Source organism: Mesoplodon bidens, assembly GCF_964165515.1.
Source record: "Mesoplodon bidens genome assembly, chromosome: 1".
Taxonomy (NCBI): Eukaryota; Metazoa; Chordata; class Mammalia; order Artiodactyla; family Ziphiidae; genus Mesoplodon; species Mesoplodon bidens.
Window position 1 is genome coordinate 180,733,323 of NC_138176.1, and position 26,131 is coordinate 180,759,453.

General features: G+C 40.0%; 1 protein-coding gene across 1 annotated transcript; it reads left to right on the plus strand.

Moving 5' to 3' along the window:
• Positions 1-508: 508 nt before the first annotated feature.
• On the plus strand, positions 509-984 carry LOC308625266 (vesicle-associated membrane protein 3). The gene has a single exon (XM_081249257.1). The coding sequence runs from the start codon at positions 588-590 to the stop codon at positions 897-899; it is 312 nt and encodes a 103-aa protein (XP_081105383.1). The 5' UTR covers positions 509-587; the 3' UTR covers positions 900-984.
• Positions 985-26,131: the final 25,147 nt, after the last annotated feature.

Below are 26,131 nucleotides of genomic sequence, written 5' to 3' on the forward strand. Positions count from 1 at the left end.
TGATTCTGTGTATTAAATGACAAACAGACTGTTTGCCAGTTTGACTTAAACCCTAGTTATAGCTCACTATTGAAATATAATGCTTTGCATAGAGAGAAGTTAAAATTCCAGGTTAAGGTATACCACAATCCTGAGTGAAATGTCCTTACTTCGTGGTAGGGGAAGGAAAAAGTAGAGTTATAATGAGAGAAGATTCTGGCAAATGGGCAACTGATTCTCTACAGATGAGGGATAAAAGCAAGAGTGAGAAGTAAAGGAAACATGTAGAACTTGCCTGGAAATGGAGCTGGGACAACGTGGAACTGTCCCAAAGAGAAGGAGCAGAGAAGGAATGTTTCTGCAGGGTGGAAAAAAGCAACTTCTCCCTACAGGAATGTTGAAAAAACTAGACTCCAGTAAATACAGTCAAGGTAGCATTACTACTTTGGTTCTGGACACCTCTGAGAAGTAAAGGTCATGAAAGGTTAAATTGTACCATTCCCTTTCTCCATATTTCATGTGCACAGATTAATTGTAAATCTTGGTGTAAGGTCTCCTGTCGCGCTGCGCCGGTCCGCCGATCCTCGCCCGCTGCCGCCGCTGCCAAAATGACTACAACCGCGCCTGCAGGGTCAAGCGCTGTCTCTGGCAGTAGTAGAAGACTTCAGCAGACACAAAATCAAGTGGATGAGGTGGTGGACATCATGAGGGTCAACGTGGATAAGGTGTTGGAAAGAGATCAGAAGCTCTCTGAGTTGGATGACCGTGCAGACGCACTGCAGGCAGGAGCCTCCCAATTTGAAACGAGTGCTGCCAAGCTGAAGAGAAAATACTGGTGGAAGAATTGCAAGATGTGGGCAATAGGGATCAGCGTTGTCATCATCATCATCGTCATCATCGTGTGGCGTGTTTCTTCCTGAAGAACCAGTGAAACTCCAGCCTGCTGTTCAAGAAACCTCTTCAAGAGTTTTGATTTAGAACCTGCTATGTTATAAAGCTTACCTACTGTTATATCTAAAATGATTATTTTGTTAGTGACTGTAAAGTTTGTTTTCTAGGAAGTGTGCCTTTGTTTTGTAATATGCACTGCAAACTAGAGGTGTAGTCAGCCCAGCCCCCATTTTGCACAGTGTCTTTTCAAATTTACATATGGGCTGATGAAGAGGACTTCTTAAGTTGCAGAGTGTAATAACCTAGCAGTAATGTTGTCTGATTAACTGCCAGTGATTCCAGTTAAGGAAATTTGTTCCAAGTTAGCTGTCCTAGTCACATGACATTACTCTCACTTTAAACCTTTGGGTAGTCAGATTCCAATTTGTGCCTTCCAGAAAGAACACTACTGCCTAACACAAATACAGGCTGTGCCTTATTTTGCTATTTTTCTGATTCCCTTTAAGAGAACTCTCTACTGTTTATAAACACTGCTGACTTTTTCGCTGTATTTAAAACAAGATGCTGGTAAAGAGTTTTTGCTCCTGCGTTAGATATGAAGATGTTTACTTTCTTGTTACTGTTATGTACCACTTGCTAAAAATATTGTTTTAATCAGAAATAATAACCTCGTTAAAACATTTTTATAGAACTGTGGCTGTGACCAAAGTTCCTGTTTTGCCAAAAAGTTAAATCCCAGTCAGATGTCAAGTCTGTTCCTGGTAGATGAGTTCAGAAAAGTGACCAGTGGGACTCAAGGTGCCCTTCAGAATTAAAATTGTAATATTGTCTGTGAACCTCTGACGTCCCGGCAGGCCTTTCTTGCCCTTGAAAGGCTGTAGGTCTTGCGACTCTCCTTCTGATCCAGCATTTTTCCTGGGGGTTAGAGAGGGTTTGAGCTCGACTGACCATCTCATTCCTGTAGACAGAGTTTTACCCAGCCATGTGCAGGTTATCAGCTGTAGACTCCAATATGTTTCTAGTAATTTCGTGAGCAACAGTGCTGTAGTCTTCAAGTGAGACCATCTGTGAACTGGTCATTTTCTGGTCCAGTCCCCACAGACGATAGTTTTTTGGAGTTTGTTTCCTATTTTGATCCATAGTCCACTCCCTAAATCTGCCTTCTAAATTATGCTCTCAATTAGGCATTGGTCGGGGGGATGAGATTTTACAGAGGATAGCTAACCAGAGACACTTTCTTTCTTTGATGTCACAGACTGTCTGCATAAGATGCTGCTTTGGGAATAGCTGTTGTCATCTGAGAGGCTTTTGTTGTGTACGTGAGACTTTGGACATCAGGGTGTGTGGCGTAAGGACAGGAATTCAGGTAGGAATGAAAACAGACGAGGAGGCACTGAGGGGGAAAGGAGCCTTACCACCCTGTGGCTCACCATTAGCGGAATATTCTCAAATTCTTGTTCACACACACGTTTGTGACTTACAAAGCAACAGTTAAGGTGCACCAGGACCCAGGTTCCATTTCTGTAATATCTTGTTCCCCTGACATCAGTGAAATGGTGTGAAGTTGAAAATGTGCCTTGCAGTGTGCCCACCTGGGAAGAAGGGAGCAGCTGTCAGTGTCGGGACCCTGGCCCACCCTCGGCTCAGGTCTCCGGCCGGGTCTGACTCTGAATCCTTGGTGCTCTCTCCTTGGCCTCGATGCTCAGTCCCATGTAACCCACTGGCTGCTGCGTTAACCCAGGAATGCTTCGCCTATATCTGTGCATTTAGCTGGGAAGTCGCCCACTATAATAAACTGAATAAAGTGTTTATAAACGTTAAAAAAAAAAAAATCTTGGTGTAACATACCTAGTCTTCATTTCATTACTTCATGGTGAATATGATGCATTTGAATACTGTAACTAATCATAATATATCTAGCCAACTCTACAATGGCCCTTGAAATCAAGAATACAAATGCCCACAGATAAATGTGGTAAATTCAGATATTTTATCTTGACAATATCCATCAGCCAGGAAGAATATGCGGCACTGTTATTCATCAGAGCTTTTATAAAATAGGAACTTGAAGAAACATGTCTAAACATGTCTAAAATAAACACAAAATGTACTCTTGGGAAGACACATTCATGGGAAAATATTTTCTTGTACTTTAATTTCTGCTAAGGTTGTGATAACAAGGTTTGTGTTATAAGTACTAAACAAGGAATCAGTTTAAAGATTACACTTATGTAAGGGAACACTACTGTAAGTCAAAAGCTTCAGGGCTTCCCTGGTGGCGCAGTGGCTGAGAGTCCGCCTGCCAATGCAGGGGACGCGGGTTGGAGCCCTGGCCTGGGAGGATCCCACATGTCTCGGAGCAGCTAGGCCCGTGCGCCACAACTGCTGGGCCTGAGATCTAGAGCCCGAAAGCCACAACTACTGAGTCCGTGTGCCACAACCACTGAAGCCCACGTGCATAGAGCCCGTGCCCTGCAGAGAGAGAGTTCATCCCATTGAGAGGCCCGTGCACCGCAGCGAACAGTGGCCCCTGCTCACCGCAACTGGAGAAAGCTGGCACGCAGTAACGAAGACCCAACACAGCCAAAAATAAATAAATAAATTAAAAAAAAAAAAAAGGCTTTACAGGCACAACTGCAATTCAGCTGTGTGTGCATCTGGCAATGTGGTCATTTGTACACATTTTTTAAGGTGTGTGAAAAAAATGATAGACTGAATAGATTATCCATGATTTATGAAAAGCAGGAATCATTATCTGCTTCCAAATTTACAAGCTCAGCATATTCTTTGTGTCTTACGGCTTCACATATTTATTAAAATAAAGATAAGAAGGGAAAATGGAAGATGATAATTTTCTTTATGGCAGAGATACATGTTGTAAAATAGCTGGTAAAATAATTAGAATGGATAAATTCACAAGCAAACTAGAAACTTCTATCTTGTACACATATCTCTAATGAACATGGAGAAGAAAACATTTTAAAGTCTTAGCTGTAGTGTTTTCTGTGAAGAACAATAAAGTTCTGAAACTTTCACTGGGCTCTCCAAACAATTCAGGGTGTTGCCTTGATCTTCAAAGCCCCAATACCTTTTGGGTTCAGGTTTCCATAGAAACTGCCTTTATGTAGCAGCATGCTTGTTTCAGCCTGCCAAAGAACCGGTGCCAACAGGCCTTAGGTGAAAATACCAAGGGCTGGAAGCAACACATTTTCCATGGAGAGATTCCATTTTTGGAATTCATTTCTTCAGTTGGTTTCACCAAGTTCAGGAATATTGGCCTTCAGGACATAGAATACAGCCCAATTACCTGATACTTATGAGAATATTTAGGGGTAAATAAACATCAAGTCACAACATTATTAAGATGGAATAAGTACCTTGGCTTAAATTCTCAAAATTCTTTGACTTCCTTCTGAATTGCTCCAAGCATGCCAATGTGTGTTGAAACTGTAATTAAGTCCTCCCACTTCTCCACGAAGAAAATTCAAGCCTGTCTAAATAATAAAGGTTCCTTTGCAAATGCAAGGTGTTTTAGAACAACTGGCAATGAGTTATTTAAAAAAAATAAAGCCCTCAGAACTAGAACATTTATTTGTATTGCATATCTGGAGAGCTCAAGTAGGGACACAGAAATTTCCATCAAATGCATTCATCTATGGAGAGCCTCAGGGAAGGATCAATCCCCTGCTCCAACCTATGGAAGCAGAGTCTACAATTCAGTCTGAGAACAGCCCACCATCTTTAGGAAACAGTTCTTTAACCATGACCAAGTCTCAACTCAAATGTCATTTCCTCAGAGGCCTTCCATATGTACTCTAGCTAAAGTAGTGCCCACTCCAACATTACTCTCTGCTGCTTTTTCATAACAGAACTGGCAGAAGAAAGAATCAGAAAACAGGTCAATTGAGATTAACTAGGCAAGAAACAGAAAGAAAAATGAATGAAGAAAATGAACAGAGCCTCAGATACCTGTGGAAAGCCACCAAGCTATCAAATGTATGCACAGTGGAAGTCACAGAAGGAGAGAATAAAGAGAAAGTGGCAGAAAAAAAGTGTGAATAAGTAGTGGCCAACAACTTAGCAAATTTGATATAAAAAATTAATCTAACAGTCAACTAATATTTCACAAGGGAGCCAAAGACACTCATATGGAAAAAAAAAGTTTCTTAAATAAATGTTGTTGGGAAAACTGGATAACCACATACAAAAAAAAAAAAAAAACAAGAAATTGGACCTCTACCTTATAACCCTCCCCAAAATTAACTCAAAATGGGTTAAAAACATAAATATAAGACCTGAAACTGTAAAACCCCTAGAAGAAAACATAGGGGAAAAGCTCCTTGACATAGCTCTTTGCAATGATTTTTTTGAATACGACACAAAAAACACAAGTAACAAGAGCAAAAATAAACACGTGGGACTACTTCACACCTAAAAGCTTCTGCACAGCAAAAGAAACAGTCAACAAAATGAAAAGGCAATCTATGAAACAGGAGAAAATATTTGCAATCCATATATCAGATAAGGGGTTAATAACCAAAATATGTAAAGAATTTATACAAATCAATAACATTAAAAAAATCCAATTTAAAAATGAGTAGATGGGGCTTCCCTGGTGGTGCAGTGGTTAAGAATCTGCCTGCCAATGCAATTCTGCGAGCCCTGGCCCGGGAAGATCCCACATGCTGCAGAGCAACTAAGCCCATGTATCACAACTACTGAGCCTGAGCTCTAGAGCTCACAAGCCATGACTACTGAGCCCACATGCCACAACTACTGAAGCCTGCATGCCTAGATCCTGTGCTCTGGAACAAAAGAAGCCACCACAATGAGAAGACCGTGCGCCGCAACGAAGAGTAGCCCCCACTCACCGCAATTAGAGAAAGCCCGTGCACAGCAAAGAAGACCCAACACAGCCAAAAATAAATAAATAAATAACAAATAAAAATGAGTAGAGAAAATAAACAGACATTTTTCCAAAGAACACATACAAATGACTAACAGATACCTGTAAAGATGCTCACCATCAATAATCATCAGGGAAATGCAAATCAAAACCACAGTAAAATATTACCCCACATGTGTTAGAATGGATATCATCAAAAAGACAAGAGATAACAAGTATTGTTGAGGATGTGGAGAAAAGAAAACACACACTGTTGACAGGAATGTAAATTGGCACAGACACTATGGAAAACAGTATGGAGCTTCCTCAAAAAATTAAAAAAGAACTACCATATGATCTAGCAATCCCTCTTCTGAGTATATCCAAAGGAAATAAAAACAAGATTTCAAAGAGATATATGAACCCTCATGTTCATTGCAACATTGTTTACAATAGCCAAGCTATGGAAGCAACCTAAGTGTCTTTCAATGGATGAATGGTTAAAGAAGATGTGGTAAATATATACGCAATAAAATATTATTCAGCCATGAGAAAGAAAATCCTGGCATTTGTGAACACATGGATGGTCCTTGAGGACATTAGTTAAGTGAAGTAAGTCAGAGAGAGAAAGACAAATACTGTATAATGTCACATATATGGATATCACTTATACATATTGTACCATAAGTGTAATATAATACTGTACTATACACTTTAAAGTTGCTAAGAGAATAGATCTTAAATGTTGTCACCACAAAAAAGAAATGGTAATTATGTGATGTAATGGAGGTGTTAGCTAATGCTACCATGCTGACCACATTGTCATATATAAGTTTATCAAATCAACACATTGTATTGTACATCTTAAAATTACACAATGTTATATTCAGTTATATCTCAATAAAGTTGAGGAAAAAATTAATCTATTCACCCAAGAAGCTCAAGAACTCCAAGTAAGATAAACTCAAAGATCAAGTACTTTATTCACTGCTGCATTTTCAGACCCTAAAACATTGCCTAACACATAGAAGTCTCTCAGCAAATATTTGTTGAATCATTCAATAAATTAATCTTTATTTTGCAAATGAAAAGCCTGAAGCACAGAGAAGCAGAGTAATTTTCCCAAAGTCAAACAGCCAGTAAGTGATCGAGTCTGGTTTTAAATCCTGGCAGGCTGACAACAGAGCTCTCAATCTTAACCTCATACTGTACCTCGTGTACCAGCCCTAGAGGTGCTGAAGTGTTCAAATCTACACCTTCTGTCTGAAACCCATGTTACAGAATTAGCCATCTTCTACTGCCTCCCTCTGCTTCCATCTGAAGGACTTGACAAGTTCAGACTTGACATTTCTGAACCATCGCTTCTCAGATCTTCAAAGACAGTGAGGTATAGTGGAAAGAAAATGAGCTCTAGTGTCATACAGCCCTCGGTTTGGATCTCTAACTGGGCCCTATCTGAGGCTTGTCACCTTGGATAGGTAACTTGATGTGCTTCCCAATTTTCACATCTTGGTAGGCATAGAGAATTATAATATTTCTACAGCACACTGGGGAGAGGTAGCACTTGGTCAAAGGTGACTGGCCTGGAAATCCAGGTGCCTCATGCTCTTCCTACCCACCTCTAGGGCTAAGATGATCATAGGGGGGCACTCCTACAATTGATTTGCATACACAATCTTGAGATGCTCTAATTTACCCAGTTTCCTTACCTTTAAAAATGGGGCACCGGGGGCTTCCCTGGTGGCGCAGTGGTTGAGAGTCCGCCTGCCGATGCGGGGGACATGGGTTCGTGCCCCGGTCTGGGAAGATCCCACATGCCGCGGAGCGGCTGGGCCCGTGAGCCATGGCCGCTGAGCCTGGGCATGCGGAGCCTGTGCTCCGCAACGGGAGAGGCCACAACAGTGAGAGGCCCGTGTACCGCAAAAAAAAAAAAAAAAAAAAAAAAAAATGGGGCACCGGTTCATAAAATGGGGCAAATGATGTCTATCTCACAGAGCCCCTGTGAACTATAAATAAAACATCATAGACAAAATGCTTGCTATAGACTATCAATATGTAGGTGCTCAGTTGATGGTAGTTATCATCATGGTTACTATGATTAGTATTGTTTAAAAAGAAATAACACGTCCCAAATAGATCACTTGTGCTGAGCCCCACTTCAGCGAACCAAGACTTAATTGCAGTTTCAACCTCTCCCAGGAATGTGACCTTTAGCAGTAATCTGGAATCACCTGATCAACACTAGTAAGGTAATCCGCATGACAGACCCCACTCTTTCCCCAAAGGAAGGTGATCTTACCTGAAAAAATCCTTTTTTTTATGACTTCCTTGTCCCACCCCCTTTCTGCCTTTAAAAACCTTCCATTTTGTACAGCTCCTGGGAGTTCCTTTCTCTTTGCTAGGTGGGATGCTGCCCAATTCATGAATTGTTGAATCAAGCCAATTTGATCTTTAAATTACTCATGTGAATTTTGTTTTTTAACACTATTAACATCATCAGTAACATTTACTTACAGTTTCTATGGGCTCTCTATGCCCAAGAAACAGCCTGGGCCAGATTTCATCATGCAGGTTTGTTTCTCTGCTTCCTGTAACACTGAAGTATTATTGTACATTACTTTTAGTTTATTAATTTTGACTCCCTGTTCACTCAGTGACAAGGCACCTAACTGTGCACTGTGGGAGATTCCAAGGAATACAATCACAGACTCTCAGGACAGGATGAGACTACTACCCTGTTGAACTGCTTCCCTCAAAGGCTTGAGTCCCTTCTAAAACAGTCACTGAATGAACATTCAATCAATTTTCAGATACCCCCAATGATGAGAGTATAACCATCCAAAGAAGCCCATTCTAACTTGGGACAAGATTTATTAAAAATTCTTCTTTACATTGATTCCAATCCAGCTTCTGCTTACTGATAATTTTTCAATCTGGAGCCATATTGAGGAGTTCCAATATATGTCATATAGAGCTCAGCTTGAAAGATCACATTCTAGGACTCAGACATACCTGGAATTGTCTGAAAAGAGGGAACCTGGATTTGGTCTAGGGTATTATTTGTAGGAGGAACTGGAGAGCTTCCTGGAAAAGAGGTCATTCATCTAATCAAAAACTAGCTGTGGAACAGTAGCAGATAGGAGCCATAGTCTACAAATACAGGAGAACAAGCAAACCACTTCTTTTCTATAATAACTTAATTTGTGACTAATAAAATAACCTACTTTTATCATGCATTTGTTCACAGATGATGAAAGAAGAGCATATGAGTAGAGCCCAACGTCAGACTCTGAGACTGTCTTCCAATCCTGCCCCTATGGTCTCATGCTTAAGTCCCAGGGACAGGAAGGGCCTTACAATGAAAAAAGAGATAGGGACTTTTCTGAAATTAAATAATTACTATCTACAAGTCTGTGCTGATAAATTCCAAAATCTCAATGAAATAAAAGGTTGATAGGAAAAATATATATAATAAAAACTCAAGAAAAATTCCAAACATGAAAAGATCAATAAGCTTGGAAGAAATTGAACATTATCAACTAATTACCTCTAATAAAAGATTTTAGAACCAGACAATTTTGCTGGCAGGTAATTCAGTTCATTTTATTAAGCTAGCATAACCAAAATAGCAGAGGTGACCAAAGAGGGTCTAAAATACAAAAGCTGGGGACTTCCCTGGTGGTCCAGTGGGTAAGACTCCATGTTCCCAATGCAGGGGGCCCAGGTTCTACCCCTGGTCGGGGAACTAGATCCTGCATGCATGCTGCAATTAAGAGTCCGCATGCCACAACTAAGAAGTCCACATGCTGCAGCTAAAAATGCCAAAAAACAAAAAAGATCCCTCATTCCACAACGAAGGTCCCACGTGCCACACTAAGGCATGGTGCAGCCAAAAATAAATAAATAAATAAATAAATAAATAAAGATTTTTAAAAATAAAAAACAAAAGCTGTAAATCTCACCTATATGGATTTGAAGGGTCAAAATAAAATAACAGCAAATTTTGTAAATTGGAAACAAGTTTAAAAGATGGCTTTTCATTAAAGGAAGGAGTATACAAGGGTGCCAAGCACTAAATACCTATTTCTCTAAGATTTCTGGAAGGTATTTTATTTATTGTTCATTGTCTATATACCCCTGTTAGAATATAAGCGCCACAAAGGCAAGAATCTTGGTTTACTGGTATATCTCAAGCATCTAAACAGTGCCTGGCATATAGGAGACATTCAAGTATTTGTTTCAAAAACAAATGCAATAAGAAGTTTGTGTTTTAATCATTATTATGTAGTCCCAATGGCAAGATTTTTTTTTAATTTATTTATTTTTGGCTGTGTTGGGTCTTTGTTTCTGTGCGAGGGCTTTCTCTAGTTGTGGCAAGTGGGGGCCACTCCTCATAGCGGTGCACGGGCCTCTCACTATCACGGCCTCTCTTGTTTCAGAGCACAGGCTCCAGACGCGCAGGCTCAGTAATTGTGGCTCATGGGGCCAGCCGCTCAGCGGCATGTGGGATCCTCCCAGACCAGGGCTCGAACCCGTGTCCCCTGCATTGGCAGGCAGATTCTCAACCACTGCGCCACCAGGGAAGCCCCCAATGGCAAGATTTAATAGCAGGTTACAACATAACTGTCAAGTGAATACGTCCCTATGTGCACCTCATTCTCTGCTATTATTTATCATGACACAATCTGAGCTTGACTCATTTACTGCATGCCTACTTCAGATATAAAAGTTGCATTCCTTAGTTCTTATATGTAAGAGAAACTGCTAGTTGCCAATCTGATTTCAGTTTCTCTTGCTTTCTTGAAGACCATAGACTCAACTAGAAGACCACTTTCTAATCTCCCTTGCAGACAGGTTGTGGTCAGATAATTAATATATCTGATTAATAATGAATATATCTGATAATTAAGATATACACAAGGGACTTCCCTGGTGGCACAGTGGTTAAGAATCTGCCTGCCAATGCAGGGAACACAGGTTCGATCCCTGGTCTGGGAAGATCCCACATGCTGCGGAGCAAATAAGCCCATGCGCCACAACTACTGAGCCCACGCACTGCAACTACTGAAGCCCACGCACCTAGAACCCATGCTCCGCAACAAGAGAAGCCACTGCAATGAGAAGCCCACGCCCTGCAACGAGGAGTAGCCCCCGCTCACCGCAACTAGAGAAAGCCCGTGCGCGGCAACGAAGACTCAACACAGCCAAAACAAACAAACAAACAAACAAAAGCTATGAGCTTCCTATGCATAACTGAGTCCACAACTCAGGACACTGTTTTACAAATACCTGGGGGGAAATAAATAAAAACAAAACATAACGAAGGAAAGAAAGAAATGAGATGGATCTGACAGAAAATCAAATAATGATATATATATTATTTGAAAAATCAAATAATAATCAATAATGACACAGAATTGAAAATTTCATTATGGGATCTACTTTCTGCCTGCCATATACTGTTTCTTCTTTGCTTTTGTGTGTGTCCTTCACTCAGCAATAGCTGAAAAGAGAAGAGTGTGAGAAAACTATCCATGTTCCTAACTATTGAAACTAATAAGGAAGACTCAGTTCTCTGCTACTCACTGGACATATGACCGGAAACATATCAATTTATTTGGGCCTCAGTTTCTCCTTTTGAAAAACGGAAGAGATTGTCATAGATCAGTGATTCTCTAATGCAGCTCTTGGACCACCAACAAACTAAGAGGGGCTCATCTGTCCTAGGCAAAATGAACAATGTAGAAATCATGTAAGAAATTTAGTTTCTTTTTTAAAAAATAAATTTATTTATTTTTGGCTGCATTGGGTCTTTGTTCCTGCGAGCGGGCCTCCTCTAGTTGCTGTGAGCAGGGGCTACTCTTTGTTGCGGTGTGCGGGCTTCTCATTGTGGTGGCTTCTCTTGTTGCAGAGCATGGGCTCTAGGCGTACAAGCTTCAGTAGCTGTGGCCCATGGGCTCAGTAGTTGTGGCTCATGGGCTTAGTTGCTCTGCGGCATGTGGGATCTTCCTGGACCAGGGATCGAACCCGTGTCCCCTGCATTGGCAGGTGGATTCTTAACCAGTGTGCCACCAGGGAAGTCCCAAGAAATTTAATTTCTTACATGAAATTAAGTTACTAAAATAAAAGATTGCCATTGATTCTGAGATCAAATCCTCTTACCCATCTGGTGTTAAAATATTCCTCCCTCTATGAAGCAGTGGTGACATGATTTTAGGGGTGGCTTGAATGTCCTCACTAAGTAAAACATTGCCAACCCAAAACTGACCTCCAAATTTGGGGGTCTATGAAATCATTGAAAATCCACTGAAAAAAATTTTTTTCTGAGTGTATAATAGCAAAAAGATAGTTCAGTTTGGAGACTGGTTGACCCAGGCTTCAATCCAGGCTCTGTTAATTACAGATTTTGTGACCGAGGATGTGAATAGACTGTCTCTGCTTGAAAAGGTTATTGATCTTGAAAAACAAAAATCTGGAAACTCAGTTCCTTGTTGATTTCTAAAGGTCCTTGCAGCTCTGCTTTCTAAACTAATACATGGATGTCAACTGGAAAAATACACTTGAGTGATCAAATTAACCTTGACAAGCCCAAAACAGTGGATATTCTATATATTCCAGGGCTGAAATACAAAAGAAGAGGAAAAAACAGGCTGTGCACAAACATCAGAGAGAAAGATTAGAATTCTAACAGAATGCCTTCTGTATATGCTTGTTACACAACTATTATACACTGATATACACATGAAAGAGTCATCTCATCACTCCTGAAAACATAAACTGTTTGTCATGAGATTTTAAAATTCCAGATTTTCTTCCTGAATTTCATACTCTTATTTGTATCAGTTTTGTGAACTCTCTAAAACCGGAGAAAACAAAGGGAATTGGCAAAATGAGAACTGAATAACTATATAGGGTCCCCAAGCTCCTTTTGGTCTTTAACACTGCCTCCCCACAGAGCTTGCAAAGTAGGACACACACACACACACACACACACACACACACACACACACACTCACCCACAAAAGCCCCTTCTCCCCTGCAGTGTTTTTCCTCTGCCTCTGACAAAGTTGCCAAATCCAAATGTAGGTCACAGGCACCACCTAGAGGCATTAATCCCAAATCTGACTCTCATTTCTGTGAACTGATACAAGTCAGTTCAAAATCCAGATGAGTTCTCCCTCTAGTTACAGACTTGCAAATTAGTTAATCAAGTAAAGTGCTCCCATTTCTAAATGCTGTCAGGGGAAATGAGTAAGACTAAATGAAGAGATGTGCAAATAGACACATCCTGTCAAATTGTTGACTTATCTGTCTCACCATCTCATTCGTTAACATTTTGTGGTTTCACTTGCTGCCTATTCCAAAAGAAAGATGTACAACACAAAGGCCACAATTCTACCTTTGGGGGATCAGGAGATTATGAAACTGGAACCACAATAATTCCACACAAGCTTTAACTCAAGAAATAACATGCTCTTTTAAGAGTGAAAATGTGTCTGCAAGAAATGATATTAGATCCTCCAGTTACCGTTGCTATTAGGGACAAGGAGTCCATTTCCAGAAAGTTCATCTTTCATGTGCCAGCTTTACCTCATCAGCAATAACAAGAAATCTGAGTGCTGTTTTAGTCATCTGCACATCTTGTCTAACTGGAATACATAAACAGAGTCCTCAAGATTCAAAGGCTAATCTAAACCCAAGGTACCACAAATCATCATGCAAAGTTAGGAGATAGTTTAAAATAATGAGGAGTTACGAGTTTCCTATGCATAACTGAGTCCACAACTCAGGACACTGTTTTACAAATACCTCAAACTTTTAGGATATCAGCAATCTAACTTAGATGGCAGCTCTGCTTGGCAGAAATTATGTTGGCTATAGACACTGGAGTCCCATGTTCTAGCATCTATATCACTATCTAGCTTTGGGATCTATAGCTATTCATTTAACCTCTCAGTTTTCTCATCTGTAAAATGAAGAGGCTGTTTCTTATGAATTATAAAGCTCTACAGGCAGAAAAATATTTCATTATAATTTGAAAGTCTTAGGTGTAATAAAGCTATAAAAAACACCTGCCCTTTATTAGCATCGATACTTTTTCTGCAAACCACTAGTGGGCAGTGTTGGGCTATCTGGTTAAGACACAACCTGCAGGGTGGGCGAAGAGATTCCTTTAGCACAGAAGAACTGCCTCTGCAACTTTTCTCAGAACTGTCAGCAGGCTACCTGCCCATTGTGGTCTTTCTGATTGCTACCATCACTACCTCACCTGTGCTATAAGACACACCAATCAAGTAGATCAAGAAAAGTTTGAAGAATAAAAGGCTCAACATTAGATTTCATTTTATTTTCACTGTAAGTTAATCATTAGGCCCCACTCTGATATTTTAAGTTTAATCTTTAATTAATCACTTCAATTACCACATTAATTCATCAAAATCATAAGTTTTCAAAAAAGACTTAAGATCTCATTTAATAAGAACAATTATATAAATTTTTGCTTTATCCAAATAAATGTTTCTGAAAAGATGTAACTACATTTTTTATGATGACAAAAGAAATGTTTCACTTTTTAACTTCAGAAATTATTCAGAAAAATCACAAAAAAGCAAGAAACCCCTCAAATATTAATGTTTTGAAAATATCACTGTTTATATTTTGTGGCTTATCCTTTGTGTAAGCATTTAAACTTCTGCTTTTTTAAATTTATTTTTTATTGAGGTACAATTGATTTAAAATACTAAATAAGTTTCAGGTGTACAACACAGTGATTCACAATTTTCAAAGATTATACTTCATTTATACTTATTATAAAATGTTGGTTATATTCCTTGTGCTGTACAATACATCCTTGTAGTTTGTTTCATACATAATAGTTTGTACTTCTTAATCCCCTATACTTACATTGTCCCTTTCCTCTTCTCTCTCCCTACTGGTAACCACTAGCTTGTTCTCTGTATCTGTGAGTCTGTTTCTGTTTTGTTATATTCACTAGTTTATTTTTAAAATTTTACATGTACATGATAACATACAGTATTTATCTTTCTCTGACTTATTTCACTAAGTGTAACACACTCCAAGTTCATCCATGTTGTTGCAAATGGCTAAATTTCATTTTTTATGGCTGAGTAGTATTCTATTGTGTGTATATGTGTGTATATATGTGTGTGTGTATGTGTGTGTATATATATACACACACACATGCATCTTCTTTATCAATTCATCTGTTGATGGACACTTAGGTTGCCTCCATATCTTGGCTATTGTAAACAATGCTGCTATAAACATTGGGGTGCATGTATCTTTTCAGATGACTATTTTTGTTTTCTTAGGATATATACCTAGGAGTGGAATTGCTGGATTATATGGTAGTTCTATTTTTAGTTTTTTGAGGAACCTCCATTACTGTTTTCCATAGTGGCTGCATCAATTTACATTCCCGCCAACAGTGTACAAGGGTTCTCTTATTTCCACAACCTTGCCAACATTTGTTATTTGTGGTCTTTCTGATGATAGCCATTCTGACAGGTGTGAAGTGCTGTATCCTCATGGTTTTGATGTGCATTTCTCTGATGTTTAGCCATGCTGAGCATTTTTTCATGTCTTTTGGTCATCTGCATGTCTTCTTTGGAAAAATGTTTATTCAGGTCTTCTGCCTATTTTTAAATTGGGCTGTGTGTTTTTCTGATGTTGAGTTCTAAGAGTTATTTATATAGTTTGGATATTAACTCTTCTGTTGGTCATATCATTTGCAAATATTTTCTCCCATTCCATAGGTTGCTTTTCATTTTGCCAATGGTTTCCTTTGCTGTGCAAAAGCTTTTAAGTTTAATTCGGTCCCATTTTTTAATGTCTGCTTTTGTTTCCTTTGCTTTAGGGGACAGATCCAAAAAAATACTGCTACAAGTTATGTCAAAGAGTGTCCTGCTTATGTTTTCTTCTAGGAGTTTTATAGTTTATGATCTTACATTTAGGTCTTTAATACATTTTGAGTTTATTTTTGTGTATGGTGTGAAAAAATGCTCTAATTTCATTCTTTTACATGTAGCTGTCCAGTTTTCACAATACCACTTACAGAAGAGTCTTTCTCCATTGTATATTCTTGCCTCCTTTGTCATAGATTAATTGACCATAAGCACATGGGTTTATTTCTGGGCTCTCTATTCAGTTCCATTGGTCTATGTTTCTGTTTTTGTGCCAGTGCCAAACTGTTTTGATTACTGTAGCCTTGTAGTATAGTTTGAAGTCAGGGGGCATGATTCCTCCAGCTCTGTTCTTCTTTTTCAAGATTGTTTTGGCTATTCAGGGCCTTTTATGTTTTCATACATATTTTTAAATTATTTGTTCTAGTTCTGAGAAAAATGTCATTGGTATTTTGATAGGGATTGCATTGAATCTGGAGATTGCCTTGGATAGTGTGGTCATTTTAACAATATTAATTCTTCCAATCCTAGAACATAATATATCTTCCTATGTTTGTGTCATATTCCTTTCATCAGTGTCTTATAGTTTTCTGAGTACAGGTCTTTTGTCTCCTTAGATAGGTTTATTCCTAGGTATTTTATTCTTTTTTATGTGACTGTAAATGGGATTGTTTCCTTAATTTCTCTGATAGTTTGTTGTTACTACATAGAAATGCAACAGATTTCTGTATATTAATTCTGTATCCTACAACTTTACCGAATTCATTAATGAGCTCTAGTAAGGTTTTGGTAGTGTCTTCAGGATTTTCTATGTATAGTTTCATGCCATCTGCAGACTGTGTGAGTTTTACTTCTTCCTTTCCAATTTGGATTCCTTTTATTTCTCTTTCTTCCCTGATTACTGTGGCTAAGACTTCCAATACTATGTTGAATAAAAGTGGCAAGAGTGGGCATCCTTGTTTTGCTCCTGATCTTACAGGGAATGCTTTCAGTTTTTCACCACTGAGTATGATGTTAGCTGTGGGCTTTTCATACATGGCCTTTATTGTGTTGAAGTGTGTTCTCTCTATTCCCACTTTTTGGAAAGTTTTTATAAATGGATGTTGAATTTCGTCAAAAGCTTTTTCTGCATCTACTGAGATGATCATATGGTTTTTATTCTTTAACTTGTTAATGTGCATCACATTAATTGATTTGTGGATACCAAACCATCCTTGCATCCCTGGGACAAGTTCCACTTGATCATGGTATACTATCCCTTTAATGTATTGTTGGATTTGGCTTGCTAACATTTTGTTGAGGAGTTTTGCATCTACGTTCATAAGTGACACTATTCTGTAATTTTTCTTAATGATAGCTTTGTCTGGTTTTGGTATCAGAGTGATGTTGGCCTCAAAGAATGAGTTTAGAACCATTCTTTCCTCTGCAACTTTTTGGAATAGCTTGAGAAGGAGAGGTGTTAACTGTTCTCTAAATGTTTCGTAGAATTCACCTGTGAAGCCATCCGGTCCTAGGCTTTTGTTTGTTGGGAGGTTTTTTTTTGTTGTTGTTGTTTAATTACTGATTCAATTTCATCTGAAAGAACCTCTATACATATTGTTCTATAATTTGCTCTTCCCCCATTAATTATGTCATGATATCTGTCATTAATTACCTTCCCTGTCATCTTTGTTAATGTCTACACAGTATTACATCACGGTCATAGGAAAAAAACTGAGTCAACTGCCTTTTTAGAAACTTAAGGTTCTTTCTGATTTCACAACACTGAAATGAATATTCTTATTGATAAATTTCTATATACATTTTTGATATCTAAGCATAACGTAAGGTTTAAAAAATCAGGCAACAATTACAGATGTTTCAATGTTCAGATGTCTTCATTTGAAGACATTTCAGACAGCCTGTTTTAAGTAGATTCCTGGGTATTTGAAGAAGCCTTGGGGTAACTGTTTTCTAATCTTGATTTTTACCAACTTGGATACTGTCTTAGTCCATTTGGGATGCTATAATAGAATACATAGACTAGGTGGCTTCAACAACGAACATTTATTTCTCATAGTTCTGAAGGCTGGGAAGTCCAAAAGCAGGGTGCCAGAAGATTCTGGCCAGACCAGAAGGTCTGGTGACGTCCACTCCCTGGTTCATAGATGGCCATCTTCTTGCTGTATCCTCACATGGCAGAAGGTGGCAGGAGCCCTCTAGGGTCTTTTTTTTTAAGGGTACTAGTCTCATTTACAGGAGCTTCACACTCATGCCTAATCACCTCCCAAGGGCCCCACCTCCAAATAACATCATCTTGGGGGTTAATTTGGAAGGGGGGGGACACAAACATTCAGCCTATAGCAGATGCTTTGGTTTAAGTTACTGTAAAAGAATCATAAAGTAAATGTCTTGGATCCATGTACCCCCATCCACTATTCCCATACAAATCTGGTTAATACTCCTCTCCAGCTAATACTCTCCTTCCTTGCATTCACATTTTAGGATTCAGTAGAGACTTGGATTTAAATCCAGATTGAATTACTTGTTACTATGTACTATGCACCCTTGAGCCTGAGACTTAACCTCTTTAAACCTTAATGTCTTCATTTGTCAACTGGGAATGATAACAGCCTATAACTTACCAGGTTCTTGCAAGGAGTAAATAAGCTAAAGCATGAAAAGCACTCAGGACAGAGTCTGACACAAGTACTATGAAATATGTGGTAAATACTGTTATTATTTTGTTCATTCAGAATTTATCAAGCGCCTGTTCGTGTGCTAGGTCTAAGGGGTAAAATCCTGTACCTGACACTCTTTCTGCCCTCAAATTGGGTATGTGCTAATGAGGATACACATCCAAGTCAGTTACAATACAGTGTAATAAGGGCCATGTAGAATCAGGTAAGAGCTATGGATGCAAAGAAGAGGACCACTCAACACTAATGTGTGAGGCAAGGGAAAGTTCCCAGAAAAAACGACACTTCAGCTGCAGGATGGTTGAAGTGCGAAGCAGTGTTGCTAGGAATGGAAAAGTCCTGGGGGAAAAAATCAGGAATAGAGTGACTGCATAAATTAAAGCTGAGTGTATAAGAGTCAACATGTTGAAGACTTTGTATTCTATTTTTAAAAACAGTGATTAGCAAAGTATTTTAGGCAGGAAACGGCAAGATTCTATTTCCTTTTGAGAAAGGTCTATAGCTACAGAATGAAGAATAGACTGAAAAGACAAGACTGCAGGTAGAGAGCAGTTAGAAAGATGTTGTAGAAATCCAAGTGAAATAATGGTGGCTCACAGGTTCCAGCAATGGGGACTTACAGAAGCAGACACATGCAAAAGAATTTTATAACTTAGAGTATGAGGCAAGAAAGGAAGGTTACAGGAGAGGGTGAATTCAGGATATTTATTTCTCTAACCCGGGCAACTTGGTAGAGAATATAGAAAAAGGAAGGGGTTTAGTCAGAGGGTGATAATGAGTTGAACTTTAGGTATACTGAATTTACTGCCTACAGACAGCCACATGGAAATGTCCAATAGTCAGGTAACGTTATTAGTCTCAAGCTCTAGAGAGTCAAAGAATTGGAGGCGCAGATTTTGAATACATAAGTGCATAGACGGTACTGTGGCCAAAGGAACCTCCTAGAGGAGGATGTAGCATGAGAAGATAAGACCTGGAAAAAACTCTAATCGTCACAACTTAAGAGGAACAGGAGGCCACAGGGGAGGTACTGGGAGTAGGAGAGGAAGACTCGAAGCATGCTTTGCCATGGAAATTAAAAAGGGTGTTTAAAGAAGAAAAAAGTGGTTAAGCATACCAAATGCTGCCAAGAGGTAGAAATCAAGAAGTGAAGCAAAATAAGTATTGAAAAAAGTTTGATGAGGAATGTGGATGTTTATTGCGGTGGCATAGTGTTTGAAGAGAAAGGAGGAATCCACACAGCAGACTGGGGATACCTGTCTGACTGCTCAAACGTCTAGAAATTACCAAAAAAAAAAAAAGGTATTTAAAAAAAATCTATAGCAGCAATGAAAAACGAGGGAATCATTAATGGAATAGAAATGATGAAGAAAACATACGCAGGGAAGGAGCTACATGAAAGGTGGATGCAGTTCTGAGGGTACTCTAGGCTTGGAAATTCGGCAAATTTGAAGATAGACAAGGGAAAGGGCAACTGTCCGCTTGTTTTGAGAGCCCTTCAACCACTTGATCTTGCTTATGTCAAATAACAGCCAGCAGAGTCATCTAACAGCTATAAGAAAAATGACTGTAAGTCCTTGAATTAGGGGGGCAATGTAATGCCCTGAGTGGCCAGCTACACTTAAGAGGAACAAGGAGCACTCCTCATAGAAGAAGACATTATTGACACCTTCTGCTTTTCAGCCTTTCCTCACAATTATTGGAGGATGCTACAATAACAGATGCTAGCAGAAAAAGTTAAATCAAAGACAAAAACACAACCAAGAATGACCAAATAGTTAAGTAAAATCGTGCCCTAAAATATAAGCATCGACCTAAATACGCAGAAGAACTCCTGAGGAAATAAAATGAAAGTTCTTTTAAAAGAAGTATAATTAATATCTTCAGAAGCATTAAACACAAAGATCCATGTAGCAAAAGTGGGCTTACCCATGTAGCAAACGTCGGCTTTTGTGAAAAAAGAATTGATTAGAACAAATAAACTTTTAAATATTGTAACTGAAATTGTCAGAGGAACCACTGACTGAAACCGCCCGCCCTGGCCAGGCCCAATAGTAGCCACTAGCATGAGTTATCTTAAACAGGAGGTCCTGGTAAGGAACACAAAATTAACAAGGCACCACCAGCTGGAAGAATTCAGGAAAGGTCAAAAGAGGCAGGAGATGCCAGTCCACATGTCCTCCCAGAATCCTTCTCACTGGAATCGATCTTGGCTGAGCGATGCGCGTGCCACCGGGAAGGACCCTGAGTCAGAGTGATTGGCCAGAGATAACCCGGAAACTAATCCCATCACCGTAAAACCCGAGACTGTGAGCCATGTGGTGGAGCAGTTCTCCAGGGTTCCCTTATTCTCCTGCTCTCCACCTGGGCGCCCCTTCCCAATAAAGTATCTTACTTTGTCAGCACGTGTGTCTCCTCAGACAATTCATTTCCGAGTGTTAGACAAGAGCCCACTCTTGGGCCCTGGAAGGGGTCCCCCTTCCTGCAACAAAATGAAACTAAGAACACTGAGTAGACACAACTGCAGAATAGACACAGATGAAGAACAAATTAGTGAACTAGAGCACAATGCAAAAGGTCAAAGTAATGGAGAGTGGGAGGGAGTGAAGAATGAGAGACTGAAGATAGCCAGTACAGACAACTTAAAAATAAAATGGCTAGGGAGTTCCCTGGTGCTCCAGTGGTTAGGACCTGGTGCTTTCACCGCCATGGCCTGGGTTCAGGACCACGAGGAAGAACGAATTAGTTATTTGATTAGGCACTACCAGAAGCTCAGCTGTGTTTTAAAAACAGGCTCTTATTCACGAGTTCAGGGCCTTTTTCTTCAAGGTGCCACATTTTTCTGCTTCTGCTGAGCTGGCCCTGTGATGGCAAACTCCTGGGGAATCCCTTCTGAGTATTGGAAAAGACCCAGGAAGGCTGGGACTGACTGGCCATAGCGTTTAGTGTTATACCGCAGAGGCCCATCCTCCATACTGTTTGTGACAATGCAGCCTGGCTGGCCCAGGCCCTTTTCCCTAGGACTTAGAAGAACTAAAGGAAAGTAAAAATCAAAGCAGGCGCTTGCCAGCTGGAGTTGGACATTCTCTATTGTTTTCCTGTCACTATAGGAAAGGTGTGGCCCAGTGTCACCTACAGGTCCCAACAGGAAAATCTTTCCCCACTGTGCTGCCTCTCCCCAGAAGTACCTCCTTCAGTCCTCTTTCTGCCTAGCAATGATAATAAGTACTGCCATTCTAAACAGCAATGCACTGGGATGCAGCCTAGCAGTGAGGAGGAGGTTTGCTCTGCAGAACGATCCCCAGCCTATAGTTTCTGAAGAACAGGTCCATAAGAAGAAGTAAGCAGAGAACCAGAAGATGGGCAGTGCAGTAAGGCCTGCCCCTAAACAGGGTCAGGACTCACAGACCACACATCAACAAGCTCTCTGGCATTGCTTGCTAGACCATGGAATTGTGAGAAAGCAAGTCAAGGGGAAGGCTGGAACGGTTTCAAAGTAAATATTTTGCCAGCACAACCACAAGCCTGCTAACTCCCAAGGTGCCTTCCAGGCAGGAAAAGCAGTACCAAAAGGGAATTGGTGCAGCTCCAGAAGGGAAGTCCTCCCACTGCTCATCTCAAATGCGGCTGTGGGCAAGACAAACTAAAACAGCTTTACTTCCCCATCAGGGAGCCCCAGGGGCTGTGTGTGTGCGTGCGCTATGAACCTGCAGCCACGCGGTGATTTCCCTTCTTCCCTACCTCAAATGGGAACTTCTACTGTGATTTTCCTGTTTTCTTTCCCTTCCACTACTTATTATTGGACACATAAGTATATTTCTTACCATGTAGAATCTCATGAACCTAACTGAGAGGGATATAAATTATTCAAAGACCTTGGACCTAAAAGCAAATGCAGGGCTTCCCTGGTGGCGCAGTGGCTGAGAATACACCTGCCAACGAAGGGGACACGGGTTTGAGCCCTGGTCCGGGAAGATCCCACATGCCGCGGAGGAACTAAGCCCACGTGCCACAACAACCAAGCCTGCACTCTACAGCCCGTGAGCCACAGCTACTGAGCCCGCGCGCCTAGAGCCTGTGCTCTGCAACAGGAGAAGCCACCGCAATGAGAAGCCCACACACCACAATGAAGAGTAACCCCTGCTCGCCACAACTAGAGAAAGCCCGTGCACAGCAACAAAGACCCAACACAGCCAAAAATAAATAAATAAATAAATTTATTAAAAAATAAAATAAAAGCAAATGCAGGAATTATACGAGAATTTGGGCTGTCTTCTGTTATGGAGAAATAGTTACATTATGTTTTAAGTTATATATTTATATAAATTACATACATATATAACAAATGTAATGTTTAAATTATATTAAAATATTAATTCTACATAATTACATATTAAACAAAATTAATTACATTATAATAAATTATATTATATACACATATGCTGCTGAGCAGCTAAGGAGCTGGATGGAGAAGTCCTGTATCCTTTGAAAATCCATTCCTTCCCAACACTCCATTCACATGGTTTAGGTTGGAGTTACCCCAACACTGGATCTGGGAGTGGTAAACGTAACCCATATCTGGCCAAACAATATACTACACCCACATGAGCCAATCAAGGTCTTCCCTAGAACATTTTCTAGAAGTACAGGAAGCACTAACTGAAGAGATATTGTGAGCCTAGAGCTACTAGTGGCCATATATGCCACTTGAGCTTCAAAAATCAGGCTAACCCAAAGGAAAGAAAAGTTGAAAAATAAAAGAAAATGGTCCTGAGGACACTGTTTAAACTTCTAGGACCACCCATGCCTAAACCCAACATTACCTATAAACTTTGTAGTTATATGAATAAATATAACCTCTTTTTTCTGAAGTTAGATTGAATTAGGATGCCACTTACTGTGATCCAAAGGTCTTATAATCAAACTAAGTAATGGAAAAGTAAACTATAAATCAGGATTTAGGTGTTCTCTGTCATTGAATGGGATGTAAAATATGCTAGAGAGAAATAACACTGGCAATATGAAGCCCTCTACTTTTTAAGGAGTATCCTAGAAAAAAATGGCTTATTAGAGAAAATGACTAACTTAAGCATCATATTAATGAAGTATTAATGTCAGAGTGCCTGGATATTGGAGTGCAACAAAATTAAGACATATGTGGAGTACGGTATGGGACAAATGGGCTAAAACACATCAATATCCCACGTTGCGACTTCAAAATGCTGAAACTGCTGAGCCAGTGCTCGGTGGTGGTGGTCCGTGGTAATGGGTTTCCTAAATTTAAGAAATGGGTATTTTCCCAGAGGACTCACCCTGTTGTTATGGGAAACCCTGGGACCCTCTGCTATTACCACATAATGATCTTAGTTCTCATGGAAATCAGATGAATTGGTAGATCGTGAAAACTATCTCTTGTTCTTCCAACTACATACTGCAATTATCTGTCTGTCCCTTCTGAGGGTACATAATGCTACAAAGAAAGTGAATGTACAATGCTTGTGAAATTATTATGAAATAGCCTTCTTTCTGTCTGCAAAACATGCTTGGTCTTTATATATACATTAAAAATAGTGTAAGAGAAAATAATAGTGTAAGAGACCCGAGAACCTTCTACAGGGTCCCTGCAACTGTTCCTCTCTACTCCTTTCTACATATGACCTTAGCCCCTTGTTGTTCTCCACTGCTCTTGATAAAATCCATGCCCAAACCATGGCTATGAATCAGCACACACTATTCCTCTAAGGAGAACACCCTTGACTAATTTTCCAAACCATCTAAATGTTAAGTGACCCTTCGTGCTAAACTCTATACAATTTTGCCCTCCTCCCCCATGTTAGAATGTTCCATTGGACCTTCTCAGGGCCAGTATTTTAGAATAAAGATTTATGCTAATAGTGGTCTGGGTGGTTACTGTCTACAACAAAAGATACGGGGAAACAATTCCTTTCCCTTCAATATACTGCATGAGATAAGAAAGTTTTGATTTAATATCACCCCAGGTCCACAATTTCTTTCCCAAAGAAAGCAAGAAAGAATACTTCCTTTCAGAGCAGGCAAAGTCTTGTCTGATGGCAGCAGACCTGCAATCCGACCCCTCAGACCAACTGAACTGATACCACTTTAAACCCATTTGAAGACTTTAAACCCATTTGGACTCAGAGAGAGGCGAGTGTGCACATAATATCTGAACATACCTGGGAATAAAAGAGAAGAAAAACCTTGTAGATGAGTCAAAAGCAGTCTTATGGCAAGAAAGGAAAAGTTAGATGAAACAAAGGAAAGGTCTAGCTCAGGAAAGAAAAAAAAAGTTAATCCTACATGTTAGGGAAAAAAAATACCAAACCTTTGGGACTCCAACTACCTTTCAGCAGCTGATCTAGAGAAAGTGCTTGGGAACGCAAATTCCCTGTACATAATGGTGCATCTAGACAATCTCAGTATATTTGGTAACTCTTTGGAAGAACAAGAGAAGAGACTTTAAAGCAGTAGACCAGGGCTTCCCTGATGGCGCAATGGTTAAGAATCCGCCTGCCAGTGCAGGGGACAGGGGTTTGAGCCCTGGTCTAGGAAGATCCCACATGCTGCGGAGCAACTAAGCCCGTGCGCCACAACTACTGAGCCTGAGCTCTAGAGCCCATGCTCTGCAACAAGAGAAGCCACCACAATGAGAAGCCCACGCCCCACAATGAAGAGTAGCCCCCGCTCGCTGCAGCTAGAGAAAGCCCACATGCAGCAACGAAGACCCAATGCAGCCAAAAATAAATAAATACATTTATTAATAATAAATAAATAAAAATAAAGCAGTAGACCATCTCAAAAAGGCGAATCTGAAACTTTGCCGTGGTAGTCGTCAATTGTACTGTATCTACTGTATCCCTGTTAAATATGTGGGGCACCTGTTATCTCAGCCAAAGGCAAACACAAAATAAAATCCCTTGGAAGACTTGCTCAAACACTGGCCCTGTCCCACGCACTTTAGAGAACTAGAGATCTTATACCTGGGAGTTATCAGTGGGCTGTTGTTGTTTTTTAAGGATTTGGATTTCCAATTCCTCTCACTATTTTGACTTGAGGCTACATTTTCACTAGGTAGCCACCTTGTCTTCTCTCTCCTCTGATGACCCCCAGCAGCCTTGGGCACTGGAAGAGGAGTGGAGTCATTCTTTCCTGGTCCCACTGGGAGAAGAAGCCTGCTTCAAGCATTCTATGCATAAGTGGATTGACTTCTCAGTGTCACTGTACCAACATCTGACCTACATATGACACACTCACATCTGTTTGGAAGGCTTAGGGGCAGTGCAATATAAGATGATTCCAGAGAAGAAAAGAACAGGAACAGCTGGTTGCCTTTGCTAGTTGAGGGACCATGGAATTACAGAGCTTTGTACTCCACTTACAAACCAGAATTTTTAGGGAATTCCCTGGTGGTCCAGTAGTTAGGACTCCTTGCTTCCACTGCCATGGGCCCAAGTCAATCCCTAGTTGGGAAATCAAGATTTTGTAAGACACGTGGTACAGCAAAAAAAAAAAAAAAGTACAAACTAGAATCTTTAGCACTGGAGTGGGCTATTAGATATAAATTTACGGAATGAAGAGGTACCATTTCAAGTGTGAGCTCATAATTACTCCCTTATCTTCCTATTCTGTGTAAACTGGATGCTTCCTAGGACTACTGTAAGGTGGTATTCTCAAACTATAACTTCAGCATCTATTTTCACTCTGGGGTAACCATGGAGATTCATGTGTCCCACCAGCAAGGGCATCAGAACAGTATG